Genomic DNA, 21,075 nt, shown 5'->3' with positions numbered 1-21,075 from the left:
CAGGCTTAACAGTGGGTCTTAATGGTTTCCCTTTTTTTTGTCCTGTGACACAAATACAATAATTCAATGGTTAATACCAACTTTAAACCATATTTTGTTTTTTTTGTTTTTTTATTGTCCTGGAACAGGATTATTAGTGTTTGACAATTGTAAAAGCAGTAAAGTTTGTAACATACCATAAATGAGAATGTAGCAGATTTTTGGAGCGTCTCCTTGAAAGGAGTGAGACAAAGGATGTATTGTCATGGAAGCTGTGAAATTATAATGAGCAAGGGGCATCTGATGATGTCTAAACACAGGTGTCAATGGAGATGGTGGACACACCAATGAATAGCTGGGCCTGGCATAGATTTGTGATGTAAACAAGGATAGGGGGCATTACTGCATACTGATTACCCACATTGTCCTTCCAGAAACTGGACTTGATTCAGAAGATGTATTTTAACTTATCTGCTCACTAGATGTCTTATCAATGACCACAAATTCCAGCAAATTTTATATTCTACAGGAAATTTGAAGGATTTGGTGTCACATTTTAGGAGGGGCTGAGGTCACGTTTCCTTATAGTTTCAAAGTAGCAGAAACATCCTTAATTTTTAGTCAAGTATATGTATAGTTATGTCAGATTTTTAGTACATTTCCATTCAGAGCTTGTTATTTAGAGCTTTTTATTTAAATTTTACAAGGACCCAAGAAAACTGTACTTGCATATATAGCAGGTCACGAATTCGATCAATAATTTGTTTCCCCTTAGCTTGTCAATGGCTTGTAGGGATGAGTGTAGTTATTTTGGAAAAAATCGATTTTCACTGTTTGCTTAGGAAAAAAAAGGGGGGGTTCTGCTATTGTTTAAATTTTTGTTTTCTTTAACATTTTTTCACTTTGTCTTTTCACAAAAGAAAAATCCTGAAATTGTGAGGCAAATGAAGGATCCTCAAAAGCCACCTTTTATTTTTTTTTTCTACTCATTGAATCCTATGCATTTAGCCATGATTTTTGCATCCATCCCATGATTATTGCTTATTTATAAAGCAATTAATGATTCTTTTTTTTTTTTTCCAGTAGTTCTCTTTTTGAAAAAAAAAAAAAAACCATCAACTGCCCACTGAAAGGGTTTTACACATTTATATAGGACAATATAACTACATATACCCAGTGAAGCCACAGTTGTCACAATAGGTCCACTTTTGAATTTCCAGTTTAAGGGTAGAAAATCCAGGTCTTGCTTATATCACATTAAAAGCAATATTTCAGCTGGAGCTAGGTTTAAAGGTTTGTTTTTGGATAGCCAGTCAGGTTTTTTACCTCTGTCTTTGATTACCATTGGGTGGATTTGCCCTCACTTCCTGTCTCTTGTTCTGCCTATACAAGAACTAGAATAGGAAAGCAGAGACCTTAATGAAAATATCGTCTTAAGTTCTAACCTGTTTGTTTACGAGCAATCGGGTTTATTTACTAAAGGCAAATCCACTGTGCACTACAAGTGCACTTGGAAGTGCAGTCGCTGTAGATCTGAGGGGGACATGCAAGGAAAATAAAAAACTGCATTTTTGCTTGTACATGATTGGATGATAGAAATCAGCAGAGCTTCCCCTCGGATCTACAATGACTGCACTTACAAGTGCACTTGCAGTGCACAGTGGATTTGCCTTTAGTAAATCAACCCCAATGTGTTTATTCTTCTGTTTTACAACTGGAGAGAATTCTGCTTTGACCGAAAGTGAGGTGGAAATCCCCTCAAGGGGCAATACCAGTCTGTCCTCCGTGCCATTGTCAAATACTGGACTGTGTCCTAATTTATCCTTCTGAGTTGTCAGTCTTCTACTTTGGAAAGTGAAGGCTTGCACCACCCACAGGGAGATTATTAGACAAATTCAGTAATCTGCTTAGACCATATCAAGCACTTATGACCACAGGTGGTTTTTATACACACAAACTATCTGACTGTATAAACAGATGCCAAAATCAGGACCACCACTCAAGAATACTGTGCCACCTTTAAACATTTCCTTAGATTAAAAACACATACAGTATCTGTGGGTAAAGTCAAATGTTAATTTAAAAGTACCAGTAGATACCAGCCTAGGTTCCATCACAACTGCATTGTGTAAAAGATGTCCATGTACATCAAAGGGTGGCTGGAAGTACAGCATTATCAAACCAGTTAGGTGGCATACCTGCTGGTTGATACACTGCAGATTTCACCAGTGTAGTTGATCAGTGGAAAAATATTAGCCATTATTATTAGCCACATTATTTTATTACCGGCTTTACTGCTTTTTCTACCTCGTTGAGTCTTGACCCAATGTTTTCTCTACCGCACAGAAATTAAATTGTCACCAGATCTTACTGAGATCTACTTGTATTTAAAGTGGAGGGCCACCCTAAAATAAAAAATAGCATGAAAAATCGAAAAAAAATTTAAAAGAAAACATTTGAAAAAAAAAAAATGTTAAACTTACCTGAACCCTTGTTGCTAGGCAGTCTTCCTAATCTGCCTCTTCCTATTCCGCGGCATGTCCTGCTCCTCGGTGAGCGGCCCCGTTGCCTTCTGGGAACTGTGTGTGTTCCCAGAAAACCACGGGGCCATTCACAGAGTGCTGCGCCGCAGGAAACTGCCAGTGAAGCCGCAAGGCTCCACTGCCCGTTTCCCTTAGTTAGGATGGTGGTGCCGGGACCCGAGAGCCAAGGGACGGGTCGGCCTCTGGCGGCTGACATTGCGGGCACCTAGGACAGGTAAGTCTACTTATTTAAAGTCAGCAGCTACAGTGTTTGTAGCTGCTGACTTTTAAAAAAAAATTCCTGGCCAGAATCCCGCTTTAATGTCTATGGACACTTAGACCCCTTTCACACTGGGGCGGTTTGCAGGCGGTATTGTGCTAAAAATACCGCCTGCAAACCGCCCCTAAACAGCCTCCGCTGTTTGTTCAGTGTGAAAGCCCGAGGGCTTTCACACTGAAGCTGTACGCAGGCAGGGCAGCGAAAAAAGTCCTGCAAACCGCTTTTTTGGAGCGGTGAAGGAGCGATGTATTCACCGCTCCTGCCCATTGAAATCAATGGGACAGCGCGGCTATACCGTGGCAATACCGCGGCTATAGCCGCGCTGTACGAGGGATTTTAACCCTTTTTCGGCCGCCAGCGGGGGTTAAAACCGCACCGCTAGCGGCCGAATACCGCTGCAAGAACGACGGTACAGCAGTGCTAAAAATAGCGCTGTTGTACCGCCGACGCCCCCACTGCCCCAGTGTGAAAGGGGCCTTAAAGATGAATAATATATAGTAAAATTTAAATTTTGCTTGCAGATTATAAATATTTTTCATAGAGGTTCTAATCCTACTCCTCTTTATCCAAATTGTAATTGCTGGTAAACTGTTATTCCCCTATATATTAATGCAGAGATAAGTGGTAAATAAAAAGCAAGCCATAGACGATGTCCTTTTCATTCTTGCAAACCCCCCCAATCAACGCAGTCAGTTTTGCTATTGTGTTCTGCCGGTTGGGGGGCTGCCCTTCACAGCTGGTAAAACGCAAGAATTCTGCTAGCGGGTATAACTGTTGGCAGAAATCACATCTGAAAAAAGTTACAGGCTGGTTGTATGGAATGGCTAAACTTCAGTACAACCAGCCTGGCCAAAGATGGATCAAATCTTGGCAGGTTCAACAGGGTCTGATCTAGATTCGATCCATCTATGGGTACCTTAGGTACATATACTGTACAAAATAAATTAAATCAGATGAAGGCCAAGCATAGTAATGACCTTTTTTATGTATTTGTTACAACGTCAGATGTGTTGGGGAAAAAAAAACAAAACAAATTTTAACATGTTTATGCTGCATTCATACAAGCTGAAACTTTACCAATTTGTCCTGTAATTCTAGTTAAAAGGTCAGTAACCCTCTGCCATTCTGTAAATATAGCAATGGCTATTGGTTATTTGCTTGCACCAGTTCCTGATGTTTCATACTCCTTATAAAAACTTCACACAATTTATATAGCTTCTTAAAATCATCACTAAAGTTAATTCAATTATGTTAATTGGAAATCTTTCATGTTAATGATTTGATGTCTCATTTTGCTAAATGGGATTTTTGGTCAACCAATCATCATTTATATATTTCAACTAGATTTTCTGATATTTCTTTATACAGCATACATTACTAACTTTTCAGGTCTATAAAGCTGGCTATATATGAAAAAAAAATTCAGCCTGTCCCTGATTAACTGACTGAATTTTGAGCCATGTATAGGCAGGCTGGTTGTACAGAAGTCAGATCAGTAAAATTGACTTCTGTACAACCAGCCTGTTGGAAATTTTCTGCACGATCAGCACCGCCAGTGGTGCTGATCAGTGTATTCTTACAGTAGGGAATACACTAACTTAGTGGGAGCAAATCCACCATCCACATAAAAGTGTTAGGGGGTGATAGGGGGAATCAAGTCCTTTTTTTTTTCTCTCAACCTGCAATCATGTTTGGCCTGCCTTATTCTGATCTATTCTCTACACTGAGACTATATATATTTGGTTATGTCCTTACACTATATATGGAAATCTTTGTTACGTCATTTCACCATTGTTGGAAATTGATACTTAAGCTGGCCAAAGATGGGTAGAATTTTTCCAATGACAATTTTCTTAAAAATCCAACCAAACTTTCTTATAACATACTTTTCCTAACAGTGTATGTGTTTTTTTTTTCATTTGAAAAGGTACATTCAATCCAAAATTAAATGTTAAAAGCACACAATCTTTTGAATGACATTTAAATGTTCTGAGATTTTCTTCTAAATTCTATCCATCTATGACCAGCTTTGGACTAAAGTTGGTCTTTGTTCAGGTTAAACTTTTTTTTTTTTCTTACGTTTTCTGCATTTTCTCTGCCTTTTTTTATTTTTTTTTTAGATCTGTCAAAGTTTGTAAATAAAACAAACCTGAAACTTGTTAGTGGGTCTATTTTTTTTTTACACATTTTTGTGCCAGATGACTGAAAAATAATATCAAATTATTAGAAAAAAAAAAAGCATATAACTGGAATATCTGTCAAAGAATGCCAATATTGGACAATGTAAGCTTTGTATTGTCTGGGAACAAACTTGTGTGGTTCTCTAAAGCAAAATTGGTACACTTTATAACTTTTTTTTGCACATTTAACTCATCTGGATAGTTCTGTTTTTAAAAGTGTCTCCCTGTAAGGAAACAGGAGGAAGAAGATGTGAAAATTATGAGGGGGGACACCTGATGTCTACACACAAGTTTCAATAAAGGAGACTACTCACAATTGTGCCAGGCTCAGCTAAGTATTAATGTCTCAACAAGGAAGAGGGGGAATTACCACATCATGAGTACCTACAGCCATGCCCTTCTTTTGGAAACTAAACTTGACAGAAGAGAATTAATCTGCTTACTATTTTACAATAATATAATCATTTGCTCTAAAAATATGCTATATGTATGGAAATTTGTCCAGTTATGACATGTTTAGCAAAGTATTGTATTTGCATTTGTCAGAGACCTAAGGAAATTGTTTGCACATTTAGTGGTCCACTAATTGGATAAAGGATTTAGTTTCCCCTTTGCTTGTCGGTGATCTGTAGGAATAAAGCCGGCCATCTTTTCTGCAACCACAGACAGTGTTGACTGGGGAATCCCTCCAGCAGCACCATTGTGTTCTTCCAGCAGGGGGAAGCTGCCCCCAAGGGTGAACAATGATTATTGCTAGCGGCTACACCAGCCCCTAGCGAGAATCCCATGTAAAATATGGCAGGCTGGTTGTTTCCAAGTTGGTCAATCGAACTTGGGTACATTCAGCCTGCCCATACTCTTGTTCAAATCTTGGCTGGTTCAACAGAAACTGTCTGAGATTTAAACAGTCTCTTGCTGCCTTAACCACTTCAGCCCCGGAAGGTTTACCCAGCCCATTATTTGCGATACGGCATTTAACTGACAATTATGTGGTCATGCGACACTGGGAAAAAAAAATGGTGGGATTTGATCACCCCTTGTGGTTTTATTTTTTGCGCTATAAACAAAAGGCCATATTATTTTTAAAATTATTTTTTTCTGCTATAAAAACACACCCAATTAAAAAAAAAAAAAAAAAAAAAGTTAAAAAAAATCAAATTTTTTCATCAGTTTAGGCCAATATGTATTCGACTACATTGTTTTGGTAAAAAAAAATCCCAATACATTATTGATTGGTTTGTGCAAAAAAGTTATTAACATCTACAAACTGTGGGATATTTTTATGGTTTCATTCTCTTTACTAGTAATGGCAGCCATCAGCAATTTATAGCAGGACTGCAACATTACAGCAGACAAATCTGACACCAAGTGGCACTTTTTGGGGCCCAGTGCCACCAATACAGTGATTGGTGCTACAAAAGCTGGTTATTGTTTTTTTTTTTCACACAGGAGAACCGCTGGCCCTGCAGTACATGTGGGGTGGTCGACAAGTGGTTAAGCATAGTGATTTTAGAAAATGGATTTTCGCTGTTTGAGAAATTGAAACTACTTCAAAAAGGATGAGAGTCATGTGTGCTACTGCTTGTTTTTGTTTTTTGTTTTTTATACCAGGTTTCTTTTTGGCTTTATTAAAAAAAGAAAAAAAAAAAAAAGGGGGGGGGGGAGAAGAAAATAATCCTAACAGGGAGGCTAATGAGGGACCCTACAAATGTCACCTTCATTTTTCCTCTACTCTGTCTCCAATGTATCTTTCCAAAGTACTGGTTTTATTTTGTAAAGATCTCAGGATTTTTGCTTATTTTATACAGCAATGATCGATCACTTTTCCCAGTCATTCACTGCTATTTTTGCCAATGAATGCCCATTGAAAGGTTTTCCACACTTAAAACTACATACACCATCAAGTCACATTTTGTTACCATGGGCCCACTTTTGGATTTCCTATCCTTTAAAAGTGATAACCAAGACTTGGATTTCTGATTAATCTTTTATTTTAGCTCCAACCGAAATTTGCTTCTAGTTTTGGATAGGGTCAGATTTTTACTTTTTTACTGTCTGACTGCTATTGGGCAGATTTGCCCTTCCCATCTCTTGTAGTGCCTGTACAAGAACAAGAAGATGGAGACAGCAAAAAACCTTGTCAGAGGTTCTTACCCATCCCTGCTCTACTAACAATGTGCATGCGCGCTTCCTCTTTTCCCCCATTGGAGAGATTTCTGTGTTAGTTATTGAGAAGATTTCTTAGTACCTAATGCCTGGGCAAGGTTCTAACCCTTCCACCCTCAAAAGTAAATAAAATATTTTGGATGTAACTGGACTTTAATCACAGATTGCCATGGAGAACCACAAGGCTTATTCTTGCTAATTCATTATTGCTTTGAAAATAAGTGTAGTATCCACCCTCTGCAACTGTGAATGTAAAAGAGGATTGCAGGTGAACATGGCTAAAGCCCCGTACACAAAGGTGCCATCAGCCGGTTCAATAGAAACTGGCTGACATTCAGTCCATGTGTACTGCAGTTGGGCTGGCTTCTATCAAAGGGGCATGACTGAAAAAGGTCTGCTGAGAGCGCTTACTGGAGTTCTGTCAGGGGGGCCGTCCCCCTGTCAGACATAACAGCAGGGAAGATTTCTGTACTAATATCAGATTGTTAGTAGAACGGCTCTGACCTGAGTGGTTAGGTTTTTTTTTGTTCAGCCCACTGGGCCAGCACACTGTAATGAGACACCAATAGAAGAGGGCTATGACATTCAAAGTGGGATAGAGCAGTTCTAGGGAATTTGCAAAAAAAACACAGAATAATGCAGGGAATGTACAGTCAAAAGAATACAGACATCCCAACCTGCAAAAACTAATTTCAGGGAGGTGGCAAACTCATTTCAGGGAGGTGGCGCTTCGCGCCAGCAACAAAGTATTTTTGAAATCACATTTTCAATATTTTTTCACAGTGCTTTGCAGATGACACCAAGCTATGCAGTGGAATAACGTCCTTACAGGATGTCTCCAATTTACAAGCCGACCTCAATGCACTGTCTAATTGGGCAACTATGTGGCAGATGAGGTTTAATGTTGAGAAATGTAAAGTTATGCACTTGGGGGCTAAGAATATGCATGCATCAATATATAAGGGGTCCATATAGTGAACTTGGTGTTGAGTTATTCACTTTACGGTCAACACAGAGGACAAGGGGACACTCTTTACGACTGGAAGAAAAGAGATTTAATCTCCAAATACGGAAAGGTTTCTTCACAGTAAGAGCTGTGAAAATGTGGAATAGACTCCCTCCAGAGGTGGTTCTGGCCAGTAGATTGCTTTAAGAAAGGCCTGGATACTTTCCTAAATGTACATAATATAACTGGGTACTGACATTTATAGGTAAAGTTGATCCAGGGAAAATCCGATTGCCTCTCTGGGATCAGGAAGGAATTTTTTCCCCTGCTGTAGCAAATTGGAGCATGCTCTGCTGGGGTTTTTTGCCTTCCTCTGGATCAACTGTGGGTATAGTGGATTGTACGATTTTTTTAAATTTTTTTTTTATGGTTGAACTGGATGGACTTGTGTCTTTTTTCAACCTGACTAACTTATGCTTCTGGGGAAGGGGGTGGGTGGTATGTGGCAGTGGACGGTGTCAGTAGTTTTTTTAGTTTTATGAATTGATTTTTTTACAATTTAATTCGTTTTTAATTGTTTTTCACAATGCTTTTTGGGGGGAGGGGGTTGAGGTAGTGGACAGTGTTGGTGGGGCAGGAGAGAGTGGTGTCAGTAGTTTATTCTATTATTATTTTTTAGAATTTTTTAAAATATTTTTTTGGGGGCTTTGGTGAGATATCAGGGGTCTAAACAGAACCCTGACATCTCCCCTTTGAGATAGACAAAGGTACTGAGGTCACAGATTCCCCAGTCCCTTTCTCAGCACTAGCACTAAAGATGAATGAACAGGAGACAGAGGCTCCTGTTTATTCATAAACTGAGCAGAGTAAACACAGTTTACTCTGCTCAGTTATCACAGGACACAGGAGTGATCTTGCTCACTGTGTCCTATTCCTGACAGTCCCCCCCCCCCCTGCAGCCGGTGGAAGAGGAGAGGAGGGGAGCCAGCTGCGAAGGATGAGGGGGGTGGAGGAGGACAGGAGGGGCGGAAGACAACATGGGGGCAGGAGGAGAACAGGGGGGGGAGAGAAGGACAAGGATGGGGCCGGGGTGAGGAGCACACAGAACAGCCGGGAATGATCGGTGCAACAGAAGGGACAGCTGTGAACACCGATCTCCCTTTATAGCTTTTTAGCTGTCAGCCACAGGAGGGAGAGAAGGAGAAGCGGCTGTCAGCTAAAAATCTATACAAAGGAGATTGGTGTTCACAGCTGTTCCCTGACGCACCGATCATTTACCGGAGTTCATGAGACGCTTGCGGGTGTGCGAGAGCCACCGCAGAAATACGAGAGACTCCCGCACCTCGCGGGAGACTTGAGATATATGAGAATATTTCAAACAAATAAATGTTTTATGGAAATGAGAGCATTTCAAATAAAATTTTTCTGTGCTGCTTTTTTTAAATTGGAAAAACAGTCTTTTATAATACTAGATGCTACCTGTCAATACCTGAGGTTTTACCAGGTGCCTATTGAAGAGCGCAGGGAAAAGGACCATGCGAAGTGAAGATAAAATATTGTTTCACGAGACATATGAGGTTTTCAGCAGTTAAATATCTGACGTTACAAAGTTTTATTGGGTTTAGAGGTTTCAAAAAGGAATGCAGAAAGTAAAATTATTATCACGGTAATAGTACAAAGACACAATAAGGGTTACAGACCAACATGGTTTCCAGGAAGTAAGAGGGAAATTAAAACTTAAAAAATAAATAAACTGCAACTGTAGATAAGAATAAAATGATACAATATGCCAATGCCAAGATGTGCTGGTGGTCATGTAGATTCCTGGGCCTGCATTGTAAAAAAATCAGATTCTTACATGTCTTCTTCCTCATCCTCTGTGGATTCATCCTCTGTCATTTCCTCCTCTGAGAATTCTTCAATTCTCCAAGCATAACGAAGATAACATGTGATGGAAACAACAGAGGATCGAGAGTCAGGGTCCTCAGAAAGCAATTTGTTGAACATGTTCAGTGCCTCTTTTGTCAACTTTTTCCATCGAGCTGGTGGAGAAATGTTGTTGCCACTTTTCTGCCAGCAGTGGAAGGCCTGGTACATCTCATCCTCCTCCACAGCAGCTTCCCAGGGATTGTCTCCCATTAGAACAACATAAATAAGAACTGCAAAGGCCCAGGAATCTATGCTTGTTGTCACAACCAAATACTCATCGCTTTTCATCGCACACTGCTCTGGGGACAGAGATGGGATGATGTGTGACACGGAAGTCACAATACTGCCAATAGGCCGAGATAGTCCAAAGTCACACAATTTGACACTGTGGCATTCTTTGTCCATAAGCAAGATGTTGTCCGGCTTAAGGTCTCGGTGCACCAATCTTCGGCTATGCATGTAATCCAGAGCCCTAGCCAACTGTGCTGCACAGCGTTTCGCCGTTATTTCTGGAATTTCTACCTGAAATATTAGACCGAAAAACCTTTTATGAGACATTTCAATAGTGCATGAAATACAATAAACATGGTTAATGTGAATTGGCTTTAATTGTTTTAAAAGGAATTTGCTATGCTGACTTGCAGCTTTCATGAGGATCCATACACCCTTCAGTTGTGGGTGAATTGACAACCAAAAATACAAAGGCAATCTGACATTTTTCCTTATTGCATGAAAGGTGACAGCTGAACAAAAAGGAACAAGTAATATATTTAGGGAGAACTGGGTTGATGTATTTTTTAGGTTTTGAAACATATGGAAGACCTTCATGTTCCTAGCAAAAATGAGCAGGGCTATAATGGAAAGAAATTGGAAATTCTGCAGATTTTTTTTATCTCAAACTTTACTTTATGCCCTTTTTGGGAGCAATCATCTAACTTTAATTGACTTGTCATGTATTTTATCTACTGAAACTTTAACCATTGCATTTGTATGAAAAATCTGCATCCCTTGTTCTGGAGTGAGACGCTAATGCAGCACACTTTCACAGTCATGTAGTGGTAAAGATGGAATATTGACTGCTCTCAATGTGTCTATATTGAACAAAATGTGGAGAAGTTGGCAGTAGCAATCAATCAATTTAGAATATATTTTTTTTCTCCATAAAGAAAATTTTAAATTTGGTTGGTTGAGGTCAACAATAACAACTCTAATTTTGTTTTTAATTTTCTTGGTTCTAGTTTTAAGAAAGGAGACACAATGAACCAAATGTACAAACACCTCACCTCATGCTCAATGAGTTGATGTAGGGTCCCAGCTGTAGCCAGCTCCTGGGTCATAATGTAATAGTTGGGGGTGTTTATGAAGATTGGGTGGGTGGCTATGATGCCATGGTGGTTGGATAGAACGATGGAATAGGATAGTTCCTTTAAGAAGGCTGTCAACTTGGTCTTGTCTTTTTTCACCGCTTTCATGGCCACTGGGTTACCTTAACACAAATGAGAGACACATTAACAATCAGATCCTAAACCGGACTCTAATGAACATCATACAAAAGGATTTTGTTGTCCATGTCATACTGTGCTAGAAAGATGGAGAAATGTTTTTTGTTTTTTGCCTTTATATAAAACAAGTTCTTCTTTTCATACATTTGACTTTGAGCGCTAAAAAAAAGTGCAAGACACATTTTCTTCAGACACAGTTTTGATGGGATCTTACAATGTCTCACAGAACAGTCTTTGATTTTCTATAGGAACCAACTGTTTTCAAACCAACCCTTTATCACTGAATATTACAAGATTACTGCTTACAGTTATTTGAATTCCTATTCCTTATTGAGAAAATTTTTGTTTACAATTTTGGAAATGTAAAAGTTTAAACCAATGTTTTAAATACTTTCTTTTTTCTAACCAATGAAGACCAGTTTATTATATGGTGTATCCATAATGGTCTGCAAAACATGCTGAGATAGAAGATATTCCATTGTCTATAAAGAGGGGGTATACCTTGCAGTCATTGAGTTGTTCTTTTCTGCAGCCCTTCTGCTAATAACCGTTTGTAGAAAGCTTATATTTTGCTTGGAGCTGGTCACTAACTGGCTGCTATTGGCTCACATATAAAATGCTAATATATAATTTCACGTTTTCCCAATTAAAATACTGAATACATTTAAAAAATAAATAAATACATTATATTAACAGATGATGCATTACATGTCAATTAAAATACTTTAGGCATGACAATAATTGCTTTTACATACCTGTGGCCTTGTCCTGAACGAGTAGGACTTTACCAAAAGTGCCTTTGCCCAGTCTCTTGATGTACTGAAAGTGATCAGAGATATCCTTAACGTACACTGTTGTAAAAGCAGGTTCCATTGTAAGGTGTGAGCGGGTGGGAGTCTTCGGATACCTTTTTTAAAAGAAATAACACATTTTTTCAAATGTCAATGACATTAGAAAACAAACTTTTCATAGATGACCATTTATGGCCCATTTTCATTCTTTCGAAGCAGGATCTGATTGTGCTGTCTTACATTAAAATCCCCAAACCTTTTGTATGCTATACCACCACAGTTCAAGTAAAAACACAGTAAAAATCGTATACAGATACAAAAAAAAAAAAAGTGGTGGATGACACCTTGGTGAGAGGGATTAGTAAATTGTCTGAGACAGGTTCACATCCAAACGAAACTCCATGCAAATTGGCATATTTAACAATGTGAACTGTTTGACTAATATAATAAATGATTTTGCAGGTTAGTCTTGAGTCCTGCCAATTACACAGCTCAGTCCCTGACATTTTTAGAATAGTAGAACATATTTGGTTGCTATTGTAACCCCAAATGTACTTTGACTATCTATGCAGAGCATAGCAGTAGAAATGTTTTGTGGAGGTTTAGGATTAAATTACCAGGTTATACAGTATTAGGCTGAGAAGAGCAAAAGCCATCTAACCTTAAACTGTCAAATTTTCTTTGATGTAGCAAACCTTCATTGACCCATGATGACAATCAGACAAATGTCCAAATCTGCATTCCACAAGCTAGAAACTCTAGAGCAGGGTTCTCAAACTGGCGGCCCTCCAGATGTTGTGAAACTACAAGTCCTATTATGCCTCTGCCTGTGGGAGTCATGCTTGTAACTGTCAGCCTTACATTGCATCATGGGACTTGTAGTTTTGCAACAGCTGGAGGGCTGTTAATTTGAGACAACCGCTCTAGAGCGTTATAAGACTCAAAAGGCTGCCATCACAGCTCTCCACTCATGGAGAGGCTAGTAAAGGCTGGCAATTCATTGGCTTCCATAGTTTTGAGGCAGAACAAGTATACATATTAGGCGTTTAGACTTGGCTTTGACTTTCTAATCTGCATGTTTGTTCAGGGGTTAGTGAAGAAGAAAAAAAAAAAAAAAAAAAAACTTTAAAAACTAGGGAATATGTAGGCTGCATTTGCTGACCTAAGAATACTCAGTTCTTGGTACAGGTTTCTATTAAATATCTGCAAATGTGTATCACTTTTTTTTTTTTTTTTAATTGTTTCTTTTTTATTTTAAAATGGGTGGAAATGTAGGCTGTACTTAGAATTGTATTTACAGTGCATATACATTTTCGATAAAACCAATTAGAACTTTTTAATAATAAAAATAAACAGGCTTGTGGATATTTGTCGGCATTAAATATAATCTATCTTTTGGCTTAAAAATGACTTGCAACACTGTAGTCGGCTTCATAGCAAGGGTAAATACAATTGATGAAAGATGACCGATTCCCCCATCAACACACTCACATTGTGGGGTTTATTTACTAAATCTAGAGAGGGCAAAATTAATCACAATGATGCAGAGAAATCAATCCGCTTCCAGGTTTTATTGCTAAAGCTTAATTAAACAAGCCGATTGATTTCTCTGCAGAATTGTGACAAATTCCGCCCTCTCTAGCTTTAGTGACACTACACACAGTGTTGATGGGGGATTCAAGCAATTATTTTTTAAAGAAAATTGCATAATTTATGGCCAGCCTAAAGTGCTACCTCCCTCATTTTACAAGCATTTCTTGCATCATTTCAGGGACTGGAACCAAAATGGAAATCTTCCCAACAGAGCACAGGCAGCAAAATACAGAATAACAGTTTGTTCTAAAATTTTTCTTACCCAATCCAAAACTGAAAAAGTTTGGGCTTTCTATACATAACATATACGGTTGTGAATGGTGATGGCCATTTCTAATGTCTATTATGATCCTTCCCTTGCCATCTTAGCCTGATCCGCAGCCCATCAAACTGAACACCAGATGGAAAAAAAGACAGTGACCAACTTACCTAGAAAATGCAGTCACTGCTCAGTTGGATGGAGAATATTGTCCTGTAGGACAGAAAATGTCCTCAGTCTGGTTAGTCGGTTAAAATTGGCTCTTGTAGGATCCAAGCTACCTTCTCAGTCAGATCTTGACAGGTTTTATATTGACTGAGGGTCCAAGAACATCAGACTTTATAGTAGAGATCAGAAAGTGGGCTGAGATCACCTATTGTCTAGAGCTAATGAAATAAACCTAGGACTCTTTTAAGATGCTAATCAAGCATCACCAAGAACCTGACCATCCTCTGAAGCTGTATTGTGATTGAATTAGATGTAAATGAACCCAGGTAGAAACCAGGCAGGTTAGAAAAACTAGGAGGTTCTGGGTTTATGTATTTTTAGTAAATATGAATTCAAGATCCTGAAAATTAAAATGGGAAGAAAAATATTATATTATAATAAATTTTTTTTTACATTTTAATATTTTCCACTCCTCTACCAGTGCCTCTATATCCAAATTGAAAACTATGCAAACTCTGCTAATAAGAAAAAGGTCATTTCGGTTATAACATTTCATCTTGACGTTATAATAGTATGTATTTTGTATAAAGTTTTATTAAAACAATTGCTTATCTTCTCAATGAGAACGGTTGATTGTGCCCACTGCATGTGTATCTGTTCCAGATATAGCTAGAATTGGCAATATATGCATCACCCATTTGTGGCCACTACAGGTCACAACGGCTGTTAAAAGACAAGTATCCATTGATATTATTTCAGGAAATTTCCAACATAAATTAAGGGTTCTTAATATTTAAGATCACAAACTGCCAATGGATTCCCCAATATAACTCCCTACCAGACTGTCAGTCAACACCCCTCGTCCTATTGGGTACCATCTTCAAAAGAGGTCAATTGCTTGGTTTTAATTGAAAAGGAAAGCTGAAAAAAAAAAATATAAAAAAAGGTCTTCATAATATTTATATAGGAACAGAAAATCAAAATACAATAGCTAGTGTTTTTTGTGCAAGCAACACACAAAATAGAAGTGCAGTTACTGAGCATGCTTATGCTGATCCTGCCAACGTTTTCTGAGAATACTTGTACTTGCAAAGATGTCCATGTTTAGGGATATGACATTGACATTATTGATGATCTAATTTAAAAACCTTTTAAAAGGTTTTAGATCTGCTTCTCTGGCAATAGTGAGGACTTAATTAAGAATAGACATACATGATAACCACCTCCTGTAAAATGGTAGGTGGGAGAAGCCTGCCTGTCTTGACATGGTCTAGTGCTTCTGATTCTCCAATTAACTACATGGGAAAAGTGATCTACCCACCCACAGGGAGATTATACATATTCAGTAATATACCTGTGCAATATCAAGCACTTATGACCACAGAAGGTTATCATTCAGGTAGCCTAGCTTAGAACACAAACTACTTAACAGATTCAAACAACGATGAAAATAAGGACCACCACTTGCCAATGCTGGGCCACCTTTATATTACTCATAGATGTACGTTTAATCTGAGAATGTGCAGTCAAATGTTGGTTTATCTAAAACTGCCAAAAGATATCAGAGGGTGTTGCATTGCAATGAAAAGTGTATAAATCTGTCCATAGACACCAGAAGATGGTCAGATATGCTCAAACCAGCTCCATAGCTTTTTGCTGCCAAGCACTTTTACATTTTTCTAGGCATGAATAGAAGTCAATTTGTGTGTATCCCTATGGGTGAGGTGGGGGGGGGGGGGGTAGCACACTGCAGATATTGCCAGCACAGTCTTATTAGGGGGAAAATGATTTCCATCCAACATGAATTTTCCTATTCCTCCCTATGGAGTCTTGACCCACATGATTTGTGGGTGCCACAGAAATGAAATGTTTACTAGATCTGATTTGAGAACTACTACGTAATGTGTATGGACACTTAAAAGACGAATAATATATAGTGAGACATTAACAATTTTGTATGAAAATTATAAATACTCTTTAATAGAGATTCTAACTTGTCGCCTTTCTATGCGGGTTGTAATGGCTGACAGACACCCCACCCCCCTTCGTGTAAAAAAAAAAAAAAAAAGACACGAGAGAAAAAAAAAAAACCCACACACACCATTATGCCTTTTCATTTGCCCCATTTATTGTGCACAGTATGAGAGGTACAATTGTACCCTTCCTGTATCTCTTTACCAATATTTGGTATGCTGAGGGGTAAATACATTATGAATTTGAACTCGCTTCTGATTAGGCTGCATTCATATAACCTCAAACTTGTCAGTGGATCTAAATGTTCTACCCTTTTTTACATGGTGACACAATTAAAAATATTCAATGGTTAATACTGATTTTAGACAACATTTGCTTTTTATTGTCCTGGAACAGAATTTTTTAGTGTTTGACAAATGTAAAAGCAGTACAGCTTAGAACATTTATTACCCTTTTTGCACATTTAAAACAAAATAAATATCAGAATGTAGCAGATGTGTGAAACGTGTCTCCTTGAAAAGGGGATAATAGGAGTGTTTTTCTGTATGTGTGAAACAAAGGATGTATTGTCATGGAAGCTGTGAAATTATAATGAGCGGGAGGTATCTGACGATGTCTAAACACAGGTGTCAATGGAGATGGTGGACACGCCAATGAATAGCATAGATTTGTGATGTAAACAAGGATGGGAGGGCACATTACTGCATACCGCCACACCCTTCTATCAGAAACTGGACTCGATTCAATTAATCTGCTCAATAGATGTCTCATTGATGACCATACATTCCAGCAAATTTTATATTCTGCAGGAAATTTGAAGGATTAGGCATTACATTTCGTGCTGCTCCTGAAACTCTAATGAAAAGTGATCTCAGCACCTCCTAGACATAAACATCCTTTATTTATATTTATTTGAATTTTACAAGGACCCAAGAAAACTGCTTGCAAGTATAGCAGGTCACCAATTAGATCAATAATTCCGTTTCCCCTTCACTTATCGATGGCTTGTAGGGATAAGTGCAGGGAGCTTAGAAAAATTGGATTTTCACAGTTTGCTTGGAAAAATAAACTTCTTCCCTGCTGGCAAAACATAAGGATTACTGCTAGCAACTATAGCCGCTGGCAGTAATCACATCTGAAAAATCCAACAGGCTGGTTGTTTTGAAGTTGATCCCTTTTTAATTGGCTTTAGTACAACCAGCCTGCTCATAGATGGATCAAATCTAGGTCAGTCCCTGCTGAACAGGTCAAGGTTTGATCCGTCTTTGGATGGCTTGAGTGTACCTTGGGTACATATACTGTACATAATGAAATAGGACAAAGGCCATGTGTAGTAATGGCTTTTTTTTTAATGCATTTTATGACATCCTATTTAAATTCAGGTGTGTTCAAATTTGCTTTTTTTTTATTATTTCCATGTTTATTTAGACTGCATTCAAATAAGCTGAAACTTTAACAACTTGTCCTGCAGCTTTAGTCAAAGGTCAGTAACCCTCTGTCACTTTGTAAATACCACAAAGTCAATTGGTCATTTGCTTGCACCAGTTCCTGAGGTTTCATGCGACATAAGGAAAAAAAAAAAAAAAAAAAAAAAAAAACCCACACAATTCATATAGTTTCTATCAAAATCACTAGTTGATTCAATTATATGAACTGAAAAAGATGTTCATGCTATGCACGATTCTGTGCCTCACTTTTTTTGCTAAATGGGAGTTTTGGTCAGCCAATCATTTATAGATCTCAACTAAATTTTCTTTATCCGCTTGCCGACGGCCGCACACAGATATACGTCGGCAGAATAGCACAGGCAGGCAAATGGGCGTACAGGTACGTCCCTTTAAATTTGCACCCTTTCGGGATCGTGCTCGCGGGTCCCGGGAACTCGATGTTCGCTGGCGATTGCGGTGTGGAGAGGTAGAACGGGGAGATGTAAACAAGGCATTTCCCCGTTCTGCCTTGTGACATGACAGATCTACTGCTCCCTTGTCATCGGGAGCAGTGATAGCTGTCATGTCCTAGGTAGCCCCTAGGACACACTTAACCCTTTGATGGCCCCCTAGTGTTTAACCCCTTCCCTGCCAGTGTCATTTACACAGTAATCAGTGCATTTTTATAGCACTGATCCCTGTATAATTGTCAATGGTCGCAAAAATGTGTAAAAAAAAAAAAAGCCATAAATCTTTCCTATATTTTGTAGAGGCTAAAACTTTTCCCGAACCAATCAATATACGCTCATTGCAATTTTTTTAACAAAAATATGAAGAATACATATTGGCCTAAAGTGATGAAGAAATTAGTTTAAAAAAAAATTGGGGATATTATAGCAAAAATGTTTTTCTTTCAAAATTGTCGCTCTTTTTTTTGTTTATAGCGCAAAAAATAAAAACCGCAGAGGTGATCAAATACCACCAAAAGAAAGCTCTATTTGTGGGGTAAAAAAAAAAAAGGAAGCAAATTTTGTTTGGGTACAGCATTGCATGACCGCGCAATTGTCAGTTAAAGAAACGCAGTGCCAAAAATTGTAAAAAGTGCTCTGGTCAGGAAGGGGGTAAAATCTTCCGGGGCTGAAGTGGTTAAAAGCACGCAATCTTTTGAATGACATTCACATTTTCTGAGAACTTTTGTTGAACATTCTATGACCAGCTTTACTCTATAGTCTTTGTTCAGACAGTAAACCTTTATTTTTTATTTATTTCTGTATTTGCTCTTGTTTTGGAGAGATCTCAATACAACAAAAAAAAAAAAAAAGCCACACATTAAAACTTGTCACTGGGTCTAAAAATAGCAAATCATTTAATTTGGAATACCTGTCCAAGAATGCAAAATACTGTACATTAGCCTTGTATTAGGAACAAGCTTTTATACTGCATGGTACAGTTTATAACATTTAAAAACCGAACAATTATCGATGTAGTGGATAGGAGGGCTTTCTATATATGAAAAAACAAAGGATATATTATCACTAAAGTTGTGAAATAATAACTAACAAGGGGACACCTGATGTCTAAAACACAAGTTTCAATAAAGGAGGAGACGGACACACCAATGATTACTTGATTAGCAGAGCATGGCACAATTTTATGTTTAAATAAAGGAAGAAGGCAATATGGGCACATCCTTGGTGCCCACAGCCATGTGCTTGTAGCAGAAACTAAACTTGCATAATAGAGGAGTAATCTGCTCACTACTTTACAATAATCTAATCCTGTGTTCTACATGTATGGTATAAGACATGTTTAGATTTCCATACAAAGTACTTTATTTGCATTCTAAAAAGGGATCTAAGATAATTGTTTGCATGTGTAGCAGGTCACCAATTAGATGAAGGATTTGGTGTCTCCTTAGCTTGTCAGTGACCTGTAGGAATAAGGCCGGCCATAGATGGATGGATATTTCTTTCCTGCAACCACACAGTGTTGACAGGGGAATCCGTCCAGCAGAGCGAAGCTGTTCCCAAGGGTGAACAGTGATTATTGCTAGCAGCTATACTAAACACTAGCGAGAATTGCATGTAAAATCCGGCTGGCTGGTTGTACCAGAGTTAGGCGATCAACTTGATACATTCAGCCTACCCATACTTGGTTTCAAATTTTCAATGTCACTGAACTTTAATCTCAGATACCCAATGGAGACCCATGATGCTTATTTTTGCTTTGCAAATTAGTGTAGGATTCACCCTGTGCAACTAATGTGAATGGAAAAGGTTTGCTGGTGAACATGCCTAAAGCCCTGTACACAAGGGCAACATTGGCTGCTTCAATAGAAATCGGCTGACATTCAGTCCATGTGTACTGCAGTTAGGCTGGCTTTCGTTGAAGGGGCATAACTGAAAAAGATCTGCCAAGAGCGCTGACTGGAGTGTTCTGGCAGCGGGGCCGCCCCCTGTCAGAACTAGACATGTGCACTGCTGAAATGTATTTTTTCGTTTCATTCGTTACTTTGAATTCATAACTTTATATAAAGTCGAAACGTTGCATTAGTTTAGATGCGGTATTCGTTATTTCGATAATTCATAATCCCACAAAAATCCAAAACAAAAACATTTGGATAATTAAAATATTTAGTTTAACCATTCGTTTATAACTATTATATAGTAGTATTTATTATTAATATTATAGGTATTGGAATTTCCTTTCAAAATTGGCTGTTAGTTAACATAAGGAATATGAATTCATCTGAAGTTGCAAATTATCCAGCATTCGTTATTTCGGATAAATTTGTATTCGTTACGTTCACTAACGAATGCTGGATAATTTGCAACTTCAGATGAATTTGTATTCATTATGTTCATTAACAGCCAAATTTGAGAGGAAACGTCAGTTACCTATATTTTAATAGTTTATAACTATTATATAGTTTAAATAATGGTTAATAAAACTTATTTTAATTATAATAGAAATTAATCGGAATGTTTCGTTCTTTCAAACTTTCAGAAAACTTTTATAAAAAAAAAAAAAAAAAAAATTGGTTAAAGCCATCTTGTTAATTCTGAGGTTTACGAAATAACTAATATGCCGAATTGACAAAAAAAAACTAATTTGAAACTAATTGCACAGGTCTAGTCAGCACACAATAGAACACCAGGCAAGATTAATGTACCAACATCAGATTGTTAGTACAGTGGCTCTGGCCTGTTAGTTTTTTTCCGTTGAGCCCGCTGGGTTGAACGAAAAGAAAAAAATAAATAAATAAATAATATAGCAGTGTGTACTATGCTTTAGTTTAAGTACATGAATGAGCCTGTGATCAACGGTTGTATTTTATCAAGACAAAGCCTATGTGCTGT

General features: G+C 38.0%; 1 protein-coding gene across 1 annotated transcript; it reads right to left on the bottom strand.

Moving 5' to 3' along the window:
• Positions 1 to 9,927: 9,927 nt before the first annotated feature.
• On the bottom strand, positions 9,928 to 12,377 carry LOC141141170 (serine/threonine-protein kinase SBK1-like). The gene is made up of 3 exons (XM_073628871.1): positions 12,260 to 12,377; positions 11,286 to 11,488; positions 9,928 to 10,524 (listed from the first exon to the last, which is right to left on the bottom strand). The coding sequence occupies exons 1-3, from the start codon at positions 12,375 to 12,377 to the stop codon at positions 9,928 to 9,930; spliced, it is 918 nt and encodes a 305-aa protein (XP_073484972.1).
• Between the last annotated feature and the right edge of the window lie 8,698 nt (positions 12,378 to 21,075).

This window comes from Aquarana catesbeiana, linkage group LG04 (assembly GCF_042186555.1).
Source record: "Aquarana catesbeiana isolate 2022-GZ linkage group LG04, ASM4218655v1, whole genome shotgun sequence".
NCBI lineage: Eukaryota > Metazoa > Chordata > Amphibia > Anura > Ranidae > Aquarana > Aquarana catesbeiana.
Note: the sequence above shows the minus strand (reverse complement) of the source record. Positions and strands in the feature narration are given on the sequence as shown.